General features: G+C 35.3%; 3 protein-coding genes across 3 annotated transcripts; 2 read left to right on the forward strand and 1 right to left on the reverse strand.

Moving 5' to 3' along the window:
* Positions 1-231: 231 nt before the first annotated feature.
* On the forward strand, positions 232-2344 carry LOC113289434 (protein CURVATURE THYLAKOID 1D, chloroplastic-like). Its single transcript, XM_026538683.1, has 5 exons — positions 232-461; positions 770-1005; positions 1644-1748; positions 1842-1913; positions 2024-2344. Exons 1-5 carry the CDS (start codon positions 329-331, stop codon positions 2093-2095), a joined length of 618 nt encoding a protein of 205 aa, XP_026394468.1. The 5' UTR covers positions 232-328; the 3' UTR covers positions 2096-2344.
* Positions 2285-4758, forward strand: LOC113291541 (pentatricopeptide repeat-containing protein At5g18475-like). The gene is made up of 3 exons (XM_026541065.1): positions 2285-2335; positions 2421-2433; positions 2618-4758. The coding sequence occupies exons 1-3, from the start codon at positions 2285-2287 to the stop codon at positions 4183-4185; spliced, it is 1632 nt and encodes a 543-aa protein (XP_026396850.1). The 3' UTR covers positions 4186-4758.
* Positions 4759-4878: 120 nt separating this feature from the next.
* LOC113289435 (uncharacterized J domain-containing protein C3E7.11c-like) lies at positions 4879-6770 on the reverse strand. Its single transcript, XM_026538684.1, has 5 exons — positions 6588-6770; positions 5892-5969; positions 5516-5591; positions 5268-5341; positions 4879-5180 (listed from the first exon to the last, which is right to left on the reverse strand). The coding sequence occupies exons 1-5, from the start codon at positions 6702-6704 to the stop codon at positions 5109-5111; spliced, it is 417 nt and encodes a 138-aa protein (XP_026394469.1). The 5' UTR covers positions 6705-6770; the 3' UTR covers positions 4879-5108.
* Positions 6771-15503: the final 8733 nt, after the last annotated feature.

Here is a 15503-nt window from a genome sequence, read left to right on the forward strand (position 1 = left end):
GGTGGTAAAAGGTTTTGGAAAAAGAAATAAGGGAAAGAGAGCGAGTCCTACGGAGAGAGAAAGAGAATTGGGCTCTTGTTTGAGTAACTACAGTGCTCATCTGGAAATCCGTTTTGAGCTAACACTTCGGTTACATCACTTCCGATGGGCCTGGGCCAGGTAATACAGCAACAAAGAGGAAAACTTTATAAAGCCGAAACAACAAGGGTACTGCCGACTGCAATTGAATTATCAGAGTAGAAGAGTTTGTTTTCAAAAACACAAAAACACAAAAAAAAAGAAAAAAAAAGAGTGGAAGAGTTGTTGAGTTTGAGAAAGCTTTGCAGCAATGGAGCTCTGTAACACCAAAACCATCTCTAATCTGAATTCCCATCGTTCATTTTCCTACCCAAATTCTTACCGTATGCACTCTAAGGCATTTCTTCCATTTAAGAAAATCAATGCTTCTCAAAGAAATCTAGGTTCATTTTTCTACTTTTACTTTCCTTTCTCTTTTTTACATTTCATATAAACCCTAACTTCCTTGTTTTCGTTTATTCCTCCGGTGAATTTTGACAATAAAGTATGAGTATTGAAGTATAGAAGGGTATTTAATTGGTTTTGGGATGAGATTTCGGGGTTAGGTTTTAGGGGTTTTTGACAAAGGGCAACAGCCAAGATCTTTACCTTTTTATTTTGTCACCATTTAGATATTTGATTTCATGAGATTGGGATCATTGTTTGCCACTGTTCCAGTTTTTTAATGGAAATGTTATTTTGTTGGTTCCAGGATTGCGTCATTTATCAACCTCTTTAGTGAGGGCGATAAATTCTGAAGAGGCTTCAACTAGTACCGATGAGGATCTTGACGTATTTGCTGAAAAGACTACAGTGGATGAAACTCCAACATTTTTGCAAAACACAATTTTTGAAAAAACACCCAAGGAGGAAATGCCAAAAGAAGAAGAAGCTTCTTTGACTGAACAAATGATGTCTTTTGATTTCATGGACGGGCTCAATCTTAAGGTTTTGTTCTCTCCCTTTCTTTTTTAACTATGAAAATACAAGCTCTATAAGACATGTTGTTTACAATTAATAAAAGTAGTAACCGGCTAACTGCGAATAGACTTCTGCCATGTTCAAGTTTTGCGCCGTCTTAGATACATGTTCAAGTTTGTGCCATTGTTCTGAAATCGTGCACAATTTTAGTAACTTACAATTATAACTATTTATGTAAGAGTCTTTTTATGGGTACTGAAAAGAGTGTCATTGTTCTAAAATAGCACTTTATGATTTGCTTTGGATTGATGGAGAATTGGAATAGCTCTCATCTACAGTGTGCATTTTTAACTGTTACAAAATTGTGTTTGTCGTCTTGGAGGTGGGGGTGCATCTGTTTCAACTTCGGATGCAACGCCGATCTAAGTTGAAATCTTCTGCAAGTAAAGTAGATGTTAATTAGTATTTCTCAAAATAGGAATGTTGCCATTTCCATCTTCGTCATTACACTGTATAATTACAAATACAGCTATGTCATATCAACTACTGCAGGATTGGAAAATTACCTCTCTCTTTTTCTTTTTTTTACCTGGCATTCTTATCTAGGATCTTGGTTATTCATTTGTGGACTACTTTGCTGAATTTATGATCACTACCATCCGCAGTTGGACCCGGAAGATGCATACTCGTATCTAGCGTATGGAAGTGGTGCTCTCATCACTCTGTGGTTAGCATCGGCTGTTGTTGGTGCCATTGATTCCATTCCAGTGGTACTGTTTTGCTTTCTCCATGAGAATGTTCTTTTTAATGGCCTGGACAGATTCATCATATTAACACCTCGTCATGTTCTATTCTTTATACAGTTCCCCAAGGTTCTGGAACTCGTTGGTCTTTGCTACACAATATGGTTCAGCTCACGCTATCTGATTTTTAAGGTGCGAGACGAAGCACTTTTCAGTTGCTTATCTTCACTTGTTGGTCTTTGGCTACACAATACAGTTGTTGAGGAACTGACTAATAATATGTGTTTACTTCAATTTTACAGAAAAACAGGGAGGAATTGTTTACCAAAATTGGAGAGCTGAAGAAGCAGGTTCTTGGATCAACTGATGAGTGATGATTGTCTGATTAAAGTGTGGAAATCCCCAGCCCCTCTTGCATAGTTTTCTTTTCTTGTCGCCTTTGAGGGTGCAAGCCAGAGTGATAGTGAATAATTTAGTTTCTAGTATAAACCTTCTTCACATGTGAATTCTTGGTTCATATTGTTTGATAAGATTCAGAACTGTTTATCTTGAAATTCTGTATTATGCTTATATTTTGTGGAACTCAATTTATATTCATATTTGGTATTTTCTTGGTAAACAAATTCATAAATGAAGATCACAACAAGACTAAATATTCACCGGGAACATAACTTAAACATAATTCTGGTGTAATTCTAGGCATTCGGTAGTGGTAACTTTTGTTTAGTCATTTATCACCTTTTCAGCGCCACTTGAGATTGAGAAAAGTCAGTCGAGGCTATTTACTTGCCTTTTGAACAGGTTTCTCAAAAAATTCAGAAAAGCTTTCATATTTGATTTTCTTCTCCCGGTAGATTTTTATCAAACATTTGGCGTGCAGTCGATTCCACATTAAGATGATTTCAAAACTTTCAATCTTTTAACACAATCCATTAACTCAGTGAGAAAATCTCTGAATCCCAAACGTGGGTTCTCTTCATCATCTTCAATTCCATGGATATCTCCACTCCATGTCCTAAAACCTTCATCTCCAAAACCAGAGCCACCTCCATTAGAAGAAGAACAATCACAGAGAAGAACAAATCCCAAATTCATTACACATGATTTTGCCATCACCATGATTAAGAAAGAAGAAGACCCGCAAAGAGCTTTAGAAATTTTCAACAGGGCTTCAAAACAAAGAGGATTCAATCATAACCACAATACGTACTTTACATTACTTCACAAGCTTGCTCAGTGCAAGAAATTCAATGCTGTTGATTCAGTTCTTCATCAAATGAGATATGAAACTTGCAAATTTCAAGAAGCTTTGTTTCTTAATTTGATGACCCATTTCTCTAAATCTTCTTTACATGAAAGAACACTTGATATGTTTTACTTAATTCAACCAATTGTTCGCGAAAAACCATCTCTTAAAGCTATTAGTACTTGTCTTAATCTACTTGTTGGGTCTGGTAGACTTGATTTAGCCTGTAAACTTCTTGCTGATTCGAGAAAAATATTTGATTTGAAACTTAATACTTGTATTTATAACATATTGGTTAAGCATCATTGTAAGAATGGCGATCTTGATATGGCTTTTAAAGTTGTGACTGAGATGAGTAAATCTGAAGTTAGTTATCCTAATTTGATCACTTACTCTACTTTAATGGGTGGTCTTTGCAAAAATGAGAGATTAAAAGAAGCAATGGAAGTGTTTGAGGAAATGGTTTCAAAGCATAAGATTTTGCCAGATGCTTTAACTTACAATATTTTGATTAATGGGTTTTGTCGAGGTGGAAAAGTTGATCGAGCTAGAAAGATAATGGAGTTTATGAGGAAGAATGGATGCAAACCAAATATGATTAATTACTCATCTCTTATGAATGGGTTAAGTAAAGAAGGAAGATTGGAGGAGGTGAAAGAAATTTTCGAAGAAATGAGAAATTCTGGAATGGAAGTCGATGCTGTTGGTTACACTACACTCATTGGTTGCTTCTGTAGAGCTGGGAGAGTTGACGAAGCAATGAATGTGTTTAGGGAGATGAGGGAGAAAGATTGCCGAGTTGATGCCGTAGCGTACAATGTGATACTTGGGGGTCTCTGTAGGGAAAAAAGGTTCGACGAGGCTTTGGGGATGCTTGAGAAGTTACCTAATGAGGGTGTACGTCTGAACAAAGCGAGTTACAGGATAGTATTGAACTTCTTGTGTAAGGAGAGAGAAATGGAGAAGGTTATGGATTTGCTAGGTTTGATGCTTGGAAGGGGATTTAACCCTCATTTTGCTACTTCGAATCAGATTTTGGTGAATCTATGTGAGGAAGGTAGGGTGGTTGATGCAACCATGGCATTGCATGGACTATTAGAAATCGGGTTTAAACCAGAACATGAATCTTGGGCTCACTTAGTTAATTCCTTGTCTGGAGATTGGAAACTAGTGATGGCATTTGAGCTACTGGATGACTTGGTTACTGAAGGGGTGTGAAACCTGACAGGATTTTGGAGGCGCAGGCGTTGAGATTATGGAATGTGGAACGATGACCAAAAACTATACCTGTATTTATCCTTCTTCTCAGTCCGTCAATCATACTACCGTGATTTGGGAGTGTAAAGGGGAATTTTAACTCATTTTTCCATGGCTAGGCTTGTTTACATTTCTTGTCTAGGCACTACTGTCTTAAAACATAGCTGCATCATGCCACCTCGACAATCCTGCTTCGTTTTCTGACAATCCTGCTTCATTTTCTGCTCTTGGCGCCAATGTTAAACTGTTGGGAACTGCAGCAGGTAATAGATTTGGATGCGTTGGTTTGAGACTGCAAATTCAAGGTATGCATGGTTGATGAAAGGATGGTCCGGGATTTTGTTAACAGGTTTATAATGCTGCGCAGAAGGTGAGAACTGGGGCAGAACTGGATAATAGGTTTATAATGCTGCACAGAAGTTGAGAACTGGGGCAGAACTACCGTACAGATTATGTCAAGTTTCCAGGGTTCAAACTGTTTTCTTGTTTCAGTTTGAAGAGTCCTTGTAATTGCATGAAAACTTGAGTTTCAGCACTCAAGTTCTTCAGAGAATTGGCGGCTAATGTTGTTTGTTTCTCACTGTACATTTCCATTCAATTTCGTTGTGCAATTCTAAACAAACACATATTGAATGTAAGCAACAGATAGAATGATTCTAAAGCAGTTGACGCAGCAAACATAAAACTTACATAATGGTGAAATATATCCTTATCATTTTTTTCTTTTATACATGATGAAGTTAGACTCTTTCTTTTCCTACTTTTGGATCCATAGATAGAGAAAACGTTACAAGATTTAACCCTAAAACATTTGAAAGACAGCTCCTATTTCCAGCTAGTGCTACCAAATGAATTTCCAGAAACCTGTTTGCAACACTGTAGATTTATAATATTGACTGCTTCACACCAAGGCCGTTGCATGTTAAAATCAGACCCTTGTATTTGTTTAGGTAATCCTGCAAAATACAGAACAGCATCAATCAAGAGAGGAAGCTTATACACCAAACAGATGCAAAATATAAAATACAAGGGAATTGACTTACCATGACATTGCAATCATAAACATACAACATCCCCTTGCTGTCGTACTCTTTCCTTTTGACAGGATCACTTAGAACTGTTACAAAGAAATCACCAATCTATGGTCAATTCACATCGCCTCGTCTGTTAGTCCATTGACATGAAAACTTGACTTCACTACTTCACACGTGGAGGAGTATCTGTTGTCTTCTATTTGTATTTAACCCTAAAAGTTTTGCAGTTTATCGAATGAGCATAAGAAGGTGCAAACCTGAGTATGCCTCATTTATCTGTTGAAACCTTGAGGTTGCACTGTCCTCATCTTTTCGCTTATCTGGATGCCATTTCTGCAAGGAATACGAGAAATTAAAACAACCAAACTTTCATGTGAAATTAGAATTACTGTTCTTGATGATACTTAACCTGTGCATAGACACTTCAAAGCAACCATAAAAATGGACAAGAAAATGTGACCAGCAGGCACTTGTTACAAGGTCAACACTAAGCTTAGCCATAAAGTAACAAATAATGTAGAACTATAATAACAAGATGAGCATTCTGACAATATATATCTGAACTAATAGACTTCAATCAAAATGACCAACTGATTATCAATAAAATTTAGACTTAAAAATTGAGGCACAAACCAATGCAAGACGAATATAGTTGGACCGAATGGTATCCTCCGAGGCATCCCGATCCAGTTCCAGTATTTTATAGTAATCCTACAGCGAAAATTAAAATAAATTTACTAGATGTCAAGCTGGAAGAATCCATCATATAAGCTAGACCAACATAGAAATGTAAAATTGTAGTGGTAATCTGTTGAATACAACCCCAAGAGTTCTTCAACAAAACCACAAAGGTAGTCACAGTTGTATCAGTAGATTCAGTACTTAACATGAAAATATCATTATCTTAATCTAAATCCACGAGATAATGAAGGATACAACCTTGGAGCTTCTATCTAGTTTACAACTTCACATCCACAAAATCTTACCTAAGAACTGTTTTATGGTCAATCTTACAAATTAACCCAATAATGGAACTGGGGCAAAACCCTTAATCGCAAACTGCTCAATTAAAACCAAAGCAACGAATATGCAGCACATTTTCATACCCAAAATGACAAAAACACTATAAAATCAATGGGCAAAGCATCATAAACAAATTAGGGGTGAGCTAAAAAGTGAGTAAGCAAGTTTAAACCTTTCTTGAGACTCCATTTGAGAAACCCTAAGTTGTTGTTTTTTTTGTCTTTTTGGGGCTTAACATAAATTACCAATTTTTTCTTATCAACAAGGGTTTAACAGAAATAGAAGCCGGAGGGTAAAAGAAGGGACCTTAGGATTAGATAAGAGCGAAAAGAAGTCGAACCCAATGTGATTATCTTGCTCTGTTTCTACTTCTGATCCTTGATGTTCTTCTTCTTCGAACCAGTCGACCTCCTCCCAAATCATTTTCTCTCTATCTAGTCAGTTTCTCTCACTTTTTTCTTGTCAAACACCGAAAAGCAATGGAGATGAGAAATGGTGACTTTGCTTGCCACGTTTCTATTTCTTTTACTGAGGTAAAACTGTGGGTGCCAAACAAGTCCTCTTTTCTTCGAGTGATTCGAGGAATACTGTGGGTTGAAATTGAATCCCACGGTTTGTACGTAGTGAAACAAAAAGTGGGACCTCAAACCCGCCCATCGGTTGTATTTAAGAAGTGGTGGGTATTGGGCGGGTTGGGGTCTCACATTTTTGTTTCACTCAGTACAAATCGTGGATTCAACCCACCTTGTATCTATCATATATTCATATTCGCTTTTCGCAAGGTATTTTTAGACAAGATTTGATGGAGTTGTAGGTAGAAAATGGTCCATAACACTCTGTTTCGGAGTTTGAATTTGACTCGGCTCGGTCAGACTTCGTATTACTTGTTTATTCTTGTCTTTGTTTTTCGATTTGCATAGTTGGGCCCATTTTCCTGAGTAAACTCAGCCAGCTTGACCAGCTTCACTGTCAATCCAAACGTTATCCCAACAACATGATTCTCATCTTATTTATAGAAGAGAAAATAAGAGATCCGACCCTTGATACTAGGAATCGATCCCCCTACCTCTCGTCAGCACTACGTACGAAAAAGGGTGTGTTATCCACGGTACTAACAGGGAACACTTGTTGTTTATATATACCTAATTTTCCTGACTTCAATTTGAAGGAGTTTGGATGTTGTCCAGGGACTACTGTACTACCCTATCCAAAAAAAAAGAAAAAAAGTTGTCCTACTTGCCCCGTACATCTCACTCAGAGTTTCTCAGTCAGGTATAAAGTAGTACTTGACTCATATGACACATATCATGATTATAAAGTTTTGTATAACCGTAACTTTCAGTTAGATATAACAAGTCAGTTTCAGAAGTGACAAGAAGTAAGCCTGTTATAAAAATTAATCTTTAGACAAAAATATTCACATGTTCATTATTTTATTGTTTTAAGTTTTACTCGATATCTTTTATCTTTTTATTCTTTGTTTTCTCAGTTATGTTCTACTTTTATTTTCTCTAACTTAGTTCTTTCTTTTCATTTCACTTTTTCCCCCATGTCCTTTTTTTTTGGTGATTTTTATCTTCAAGGAGAAGTAAACCTTGTTTTTGCAGAACTAATTATAGTCATCCATTGGTGGGTGTATCAATGGTGATTATACCATTCGACATGGCAGTAGTGTCCTTTTTTTGCAGTAGTATATTTTATCCTTTTCATGGTGGTTATAAGTAATTGTTGAAGATTTTTACTCATTGCAATCAATCCCACAATAAGCATATTGTCGTTTGAAGCCTTCAATCTCATTCTCCTTTCCCTAAGATTGTTCCTGAAAGTCAAAAATTGATTTATTCCTCCTAAACAGAAATATCAACATTTCCTATAATATGCAGCAAAATTGGCTCCAATTTGAATTCAAATTTTCGTCAAGTCCAAAATCGTCATGCGATCTTCCTAAGATCTTGTAATCGCCTAATTACTCGGTTATCTTTGGAAACATAATATGTCATATGCCATAAACCAAAGAAACCCTAGCATAAGTTTTTTGGCTGATAGTGCAACCAGGATCAACTGCAGATGCTAGCAGACTAGTTACCTCCTTGATTACAAAAAAGAGCAATTTTAAAGATTGTTAATTTGTTTCTTCATGTAAAAGCATTTATTGCAAGACGTCTCTTTTTACCACAATGAGAAGAAAACCGTGAGATACCAAAAGAGGTATTCGTGGTATGACTACAATTTGAAGCTTTGTTTGGTACGGATTTCTGATGTGTATTTCACCATCGTTTATCGGTTGAAGCATAAATGACTTTATCATTATCAAAGAGTGTATCTAAAGGAATATCAGAGACTGTATCAGATATTGATGTGAGTTTGCACTTTAAATATGTATTTTTTTCAGAGAAATGCACTACTCATTTTCCAAAGTGAGATCTGATTCAGCCTTTTCTTTCAAGCGACGGATGTTATCCGTTGCTGACGAATGAGTCTCCACCAACTATCTTTCTCGTGCAGAACCTTTTCTAATAGTATGTTCAAGAATTGTTGAGTTCTTGAATGATTTTATTGATATTGTTGAGTTCAGACTCAATCGCCTCACAGAGAGTGCGTTCTCGATCGAAAGATTCGTTGAGATCGTCAGTGCACTGAGCATACTTCACGTAAAGGTCGTTCATATTCGAGATTTCATGTTCAAGAACCTTATAAAGGTTTTCAAGATTTCTGGCTGGCTATCTCTTGATTTTGTATCAGAATCTACTAAGATATTGGAGAACATATCTTCTTCAACAGATGATTTAACAAGTTATTTACCTTTGGATTCAGAAGAATCAACTAAGGAGTTATACTTTGAGGTAATTCCAATCACTTGGCATAGTTAAGGCCGGAAGGAGCCATATTAGTAGGTAACATTGCATATTTGGATCGTTTACAGACACATATTTGATAGGTTTACCAATGTTTGCTCGTTCTGATACCAATTGAAAAGGAGAGAGCACCAAATACACCACCAACTTTTTCTTTCGGAAACTTTATAGATAAAACCTAATACAATCACAAGTAGGTTAAAATAAAAAACCCTTGAATCACATTGTATATAGTTTTTTTGTTTCTCTTCCACAATCAATATATATAGATCAAAGGTTCGTGTACCTGATTGTGTAGAAGAGATCTTAAATGATCTCATAAATTAATATCCAAGATCAATCTAGTCGTATCTAAATTATATGGATATGAATTCTAACAAGTATAAAACTTGTAATCTATCTTTCAAGATGTGAATTCAATAATAAAAAGAATTTTGTTTTTGATCTCAAACAATAAAGACTGAAACTATCTAGATTGATTACATACTACTTTTGTTATTCCTATTATAAAAATAAACAATATAATGCAAAAAAAAATATATATATAAGACACCAGAATTTTGTTAACGAGAAATGTTGCGCTGGAAGAAAAATCTCGGGCCTCGTCCAGCTTTAAACACCTTACATGTCTTGGATCTCATAAGATTGGATATAGCTGAGACCGAATTAAGCCTCCAAATAATTCAGATGTAGTCATACTCCTTACATTTATTGGATCTCATAAGATTTTACGCATGTGATTCCCTTATATGACGTCCTTTACATACTAAAAGTTGCTCTAACATCAATGATGAAGACTTTTGATACCTATCTTCCTCTAAAACAAAAGCTTATTTGATGTCCCTTTTAATATGTTTCAATCTAGGTTTGGAAATATGTTTGCAGTAGACAAAGTCCAGCAAACCTCAAGGATCCAAAACACTTACACTCTTATCAAAGAGAAGACTAAATCACTAACCACCTCTCAAGAACGATCCAAACAAATCAAAAAAGAGTTTAGATATCTATCTCGAGGAATCACAAAGTCTGAGACGAAAAGAACTTTGGGATTTATATTTATCTTATTAATGATCAAAAGTTCGCGAACTTCAATAACCAGTAGAACAAAATCCATATATAAGAACTATCAGGTAAAAGATTATCTGACCGGGCTTCACAAATCCCAAAATAGAAATCTTCAAACACGTAGCCTATAATCAGTTCTTTAGAAAAAAAACTTAGGTTATAAAGGATGACTCTATCTTTGCAACTAGGACACAAGAGTTCCATGGATCAATAAATCTTATTGCAAAAGTCTTTCTATTTATAGATTTTAAATGCTACATATAGCTTTGAACTCAACTAAGGTTAACTTGAATTCAATAAAATACTTTCTCAGTTTAGAATATGAAATTCATAGTTAGGAATTCATGTAAGTATGATAAAAGTCTGCCTTGAAATTACACAAGACAGTCTGCACTATGATCTGGAGTTATAGAATCGTGCACAACGATAGTCCATAGTGGCTAAGTAAGCCTTTGAACTTACTAACACTCACAATGAACAAGCCCAAAGCGGTTTTGTGAATAAAATTGTATTAGAAGTGTCTTTGAGAGTTGTAGAAAAAATACAAATTATACAAGACAGTTTGTGAGTTTATGTTATCTTGAACTGTATAGGTATGCAAACCGGGTTCGCAAACCTCTTGGCAATTCGCGAAGTCAAGCTTAAAGGGCATCCGAACTGGGTTTGCAAACCAATGGTAGTTCGTGAAGTCGTATCATAGGGTTATGCAAACCGAGATTGAAAACCTCCCTTACTACCGAACTCATATGTAAATGGATGCAAATAGGGTTTCCAAATCTCTACAGTTCGCGAATTCAGATTGACTAGGTATGCATAATGGGTATGCGTACCTTGATCCAAACAATTCTGAAATTCTCTCATTTTTAAATTTGAAACATTCCCAATAGCCATAAATAATATCAAATGTTTTCGTATGAAATTTCCAAATGATCAACTTGAACAAAAATAATTTGTGTACAATAAATTGTTTTAACTAAGATTGCTAAGGATGTATGAACATACATTGATCGAATCATATTTCGAGAGTTTAACCAAGACAAGCTTGAACTCGAAATTTCATATTTGCAATAATAAATTTACTAAAATCATACGACAACGTCCCATAAGATCAAATGATAGTAAATAAGATAGGTAAGCCTTTAAATATTTATTGATGAAGTTCTCGCAGATGTCTTCGTTTGTTCTCCAGTCTTTAATATTCGAGGGATATGCAGTGATATTTGATACTCAACTACCATTGCACGACTTACTCACATTTCTCATCGTGGGTGTACACATGTGTCGTAGGCCGCTAGACCAAACCCTAGTGAATATCCCCCTATGTGACATGATTGATGTCTCATGAATGTGGAGTCTGCAAGACAGACGTGTATTTAATTGGCCAATTATTGACTTGACTAGACCATGAGTATTATCCTTGATGAGTTGAGCATAGTGGACGAATGTGATAAGCTATGAGACTCGAGCATGGTGTCTGCTGAGACAGAATAATGCATAGACGTTGAGTCTTGATGAGTTGTGATATATCATTTTACCAGTTGAGGTAATAATGATGTTTTGATAATTTGGATCGACGCGTCCGATGAGATTTCTCGATCATATACCTATTCTGATATGTCGAGTATTCGACAGATATTGCTGAATTATGCAGAATGCTCATTCCCGATCTAATGTGTCATGAATAGTCGAATGAAAACGTAGGATTCATAGTATTGGATTCGATTTGAATATTGGATGGTCTTCTGTTCGAACCATATTGCATGGTAGCAGGACCGAACATAAAATATAAATTAAAATATTGATTGCTATATCAATATAAAAGTTGTCGAATTATCGTAAATTCGAAACCTTAATTTCCGAGAACTTTGGATCTTGGAGATGGAGAGTTGTCCAGTGTGGGTGAAGAAATTTCGACCAGTCAATGGGCATGAGAGCCGGCCATGGTGGGTGGATGTCCGAGCGCGCTGAAATATCCCTGAACGAGGATTCATTATTGGATAAGCATGGAAGATATGCATTATTATTATTAAAATAATAATGGAGAGACGTGGGGACAACCGACCATGATGGCCAAGGGACCGATCAGATCTGGTCATGGTGGTGTACGGGCCACCATGACCCTCACACGTGCATTCCTGATAATTTTAGGTATTTTTGTTGCTCGTTTGAGCAATATTCTGGATTTTCAGAAGAGTTTGATCTTCTTGACTAAAACTCTCAATTTTGCATGAATGAAAAAATAAAACTTTGCACGTGCGGACAATATTTTAGAATATTAAAATAATGATATTTTAATATTTTATGTAAGAAGCCCGGACAGTCGTGGGACCATTTGACTTTTTGGCTAATTGGAGAAATATGAAAACCAAAAGTTTGCTCAAACGAGGGAGTTTCATGAGATGAGAGAAGCAATAATAATAAATAAGGAATTGGAGAGGCGTGGGATCGGCCACGGCCATTGCATGGCCGACCGACCGGTTGACCCGGTCCCGTGATGCCCTTCCCTATTTTTTAACTTGTGTGAAAAAATATGGAAAACTAGGATTTTTGCTCAAACAAGGGAGTTTTAAAGAGATGACGAAAATAATAAAATATTGATTAAAAGAAAAGATGGAGAGGCGTGGGATCGGCCATGACGCCATGGCCGGACGGACGGTGGGCCCGGTGCCGTGCGCGCATCTTAATATTTTTTTAATTACTATTTTCCTTTCTTATTTTGCATAGGTCTCCATATTTCCTCGTTCGTTCATATTTGGGTGCTCGTTCGTGCATTATTGATAAGTACACTCGCACCATTTTTTCGGAGCTTACTTGGTGGTGGCCCAGATTCCCGAAAAATGAATATATATTACTAATCCACGAAATTCAGCTGAGAAAAGCCAGGAAAAAAAGTAATGAGATATTAAGATGAAAATAGATTATTTTCAAGCAATTCTGAATATTGCGACTATAATTAATCAATTGATGGCTCTATACTAGCAGGAAATCTGTCTAGGAGCATGATATTTATTCGAGAGTTGAGGTATGAGATAGTAGAAGCATCATACTCGCTCTGAATGTTTAATTTATATAGTCAGGGAATGTTGCGACATCCTGAAGACGTTATCGCTCTGTACTACCAGGCAATCTATCTAGGAGACGTCCAATCACTATCGATTCTATACAGAAGTGAATACTGAAATTGCTCAGTTAATGAAATATGTTGAAATCTCAATTGAGAGACTTTAACGACTGCATAGTCATGTGTGCTCTAAGAGGTTTGTATGCTCAGTCAGAGATTGTGACATGAGCTTTCACGTCTAATCCTAAAATACGAATTTCACATACATGTCTGAAGCTAGGTCAGAAATATGCAAAATTATGATTTTACGATTTTAACCTTTGTCAAAAATCCACCATCAACAGGTGTATATACTGGTTCTTTTTCTCCTGAAGTTGACTTTTTGATGGGAATACGTTGTGTTTGTTTCCCCATTTCTAAGATCTTCACATTTGTTTCCAGGAGTCTTCTTCTATGTCATACCATTGATTCAATTTACACTTGAGATCTTCTATCATGGGCGCGTTAGCATTATTATTATTATTTTGAGTTAACGCCTCAATCTGTGACTTTATCTTATTGATCTGAGTTGTCATATTCCAAAAACTAACATAATTCCATTTTTTAAGATCCTGTTTGGTATTCAACAAAGAGATTTAGTGACTCTGTAAGCATGGGAACCCTTGCCATTCACTTTGCAGCTATTTTTAATGAAAATTTTGCAGGAACTATCTCTAAACCAAGCTTTATTTAACCTAAATGGTTTATAAGTATCATTTTGAATCTTTGAGGTAGATAGCATGACGGGGAAGTGGTCACTAGTTAGAGGAATGAGATGATAAACGATAGCAGTAGGTTGAAAATTTAACCAAGTATTATTATCTAGAATTCTATCCAGTTTCTCCAGAATAGGGGCATGACCTCTCCTTTTATTTGTCAAAGTATATGGATTTCCTGTATATCATAAACTATGAAGGACACTGTTGGACAATAGGATATTAGATTCATCTAAAATATATTGACTAATTAAGTTACCTCCATCTTTTTATCCTGAGAAATAATAAAATTGAGGTCACCTGCAACAATCTAAGATAATTTTTATTTGATGCAATATCATGCATGAAATTCCATTGTTCACTAGTTATTATTGGGTCAAGGGCCCCATAAATAAAGGTCACCAAGGAATTTTTAGTCCTAGCATCTATCTCAACAGTGCACCACATCATATTAATAAGTGTATCTTCTACAATTTGACGAGTAATACCATTTCCCAAAGGAGACATAAACCTCAAAAGATACGAATAGGATCATAGAAGAAAGCATTAGGGTATTGCAAACTATAGTATATTGTTTAATTTTTCTGAGATATATTTTGTTTCAATAAGATAAATGACATCATGATTATTTGATTTTATTAGATCTTTAAGATGTATTCTAGTGTCCTTATTTCCAAAACCACGGACATTTCGAGAGATGATCTTCATTGATGAAATGTTTGACATATAATGATACAATATAACTTCTTTAAAGTAATACTCGATAATATAATATTCTCGTTAAAATAATAAAATTTTCCGGTCTCGATTCGGGCCCTTAGTGTTAAAATAATAAATTCGATAAAATCATAAAATAATACATTTCAAAAGTTCCCCTTAATGATTATTAGGTCTCAAATAATATATAAAATAATAATGCTACTAGAAATATAAAAAATTAATTTCATACATATTAAACTTTCCCAAAATATGATTTAATATCGGTTTGTTTTTCTTTAAAATTCAAATCAAATTGTATTTCATCCCAATAATTCGTAATGCAATCAAAGTACCCATGGCAACATTGTTATACTGCAACAAGAAGTAATTTTGGCGTGTCATTAATACTTGGAGTGCTTGTATTTGCATTGCGATTAGTCAATAATATAATAGTTTTACAAAATTGGTCAATATTTTACTTAACCTAGCAGTATTATTCAACCTCCAAGCTAGGAATTACTTTTTAAAATAATTATATATTATTTAACTATAAAATAATAATTTATTATACTATCGATAATATAATATTTCTTTAAAATAATAATTTTTCTTGGTCCCAAGCCCATCATTTTATTGAAGTTATACTTTAAATAAAAATAGGAAAGCAGAGAAAATTGCAGTTATGGTTATAGATGTTGGAAAGAGATTTATAAGGTCTGTTATTTACCTCATTCTCCCCAACAATGACTCCAGATTGCTTGTCCTTTTATGTGATTCTAGATGTTGC

The sequence above is a fragment of the Papaver somniferum genome, chromosome 6 (assembly GCF_003573695.1).
Source record: "Papaver somniferum cultivar HN1 chromosome 6, ASM357369v1, whole genome shotgun sequence".
Taxonomy (NCBI): Eukaryota; Viridiplantae; Streptophyta; class Magnoliopsida; order Ranunculales; family Papaveraceae; genus Papaver; species Papaver somniferum.

Bases quoted from the DNA above. Each gene is read 5' to 3' on its own strand.
- LOC113289434 (XM_026538683.1), top strand. From the start codon at position 329: ATGGAGCTCTGTAACACCAAAACCATCTCTAATCTGAATTCCCATCGT. The intron at 1,006-1,643 runs GTTTTGTTCTCT...TACCATCCGCAG, and splicing joins TGGACGGGCTCAATCTTAAG to TTGGACCCGGAAGATGCATA. The intron at 1,914-2,023 runs GTGCGAGACGAA...TCAATTTTACAG, and splicing joins CACGCTATCTGATTTTTAAG to AAAAACAGGGAGGAATTGTT.
- LOC113291541 (XM_026541065.1), top strand. From the start codon at position 2,285: ATGCTTATATTTTGTGGAACTCAATTTATATTCATATTTGGTATTTTC.
- LOC113289435 (XM_026538684.1), bottom strand. From the start codon at position 6,704: ATGATTTGGGAGGAGGTCGACTGGTTCGAAGAAGAAGAACATCAAGGA. The intron at 5,592-5,891 runs GTTTGTGCCTCA...TATTCCTTGCAG, and splicing joins ACTATATTCGTCTTGCATTG to AAATGGCATCCAGATAAGCG. The intron at 5,181-5,267 runs GTAAGTCAATTC...TGTATTTTGCAG, and splicing joins TTTATGATTGCAATGTCATG to GATTACCTAAACAAATACAA.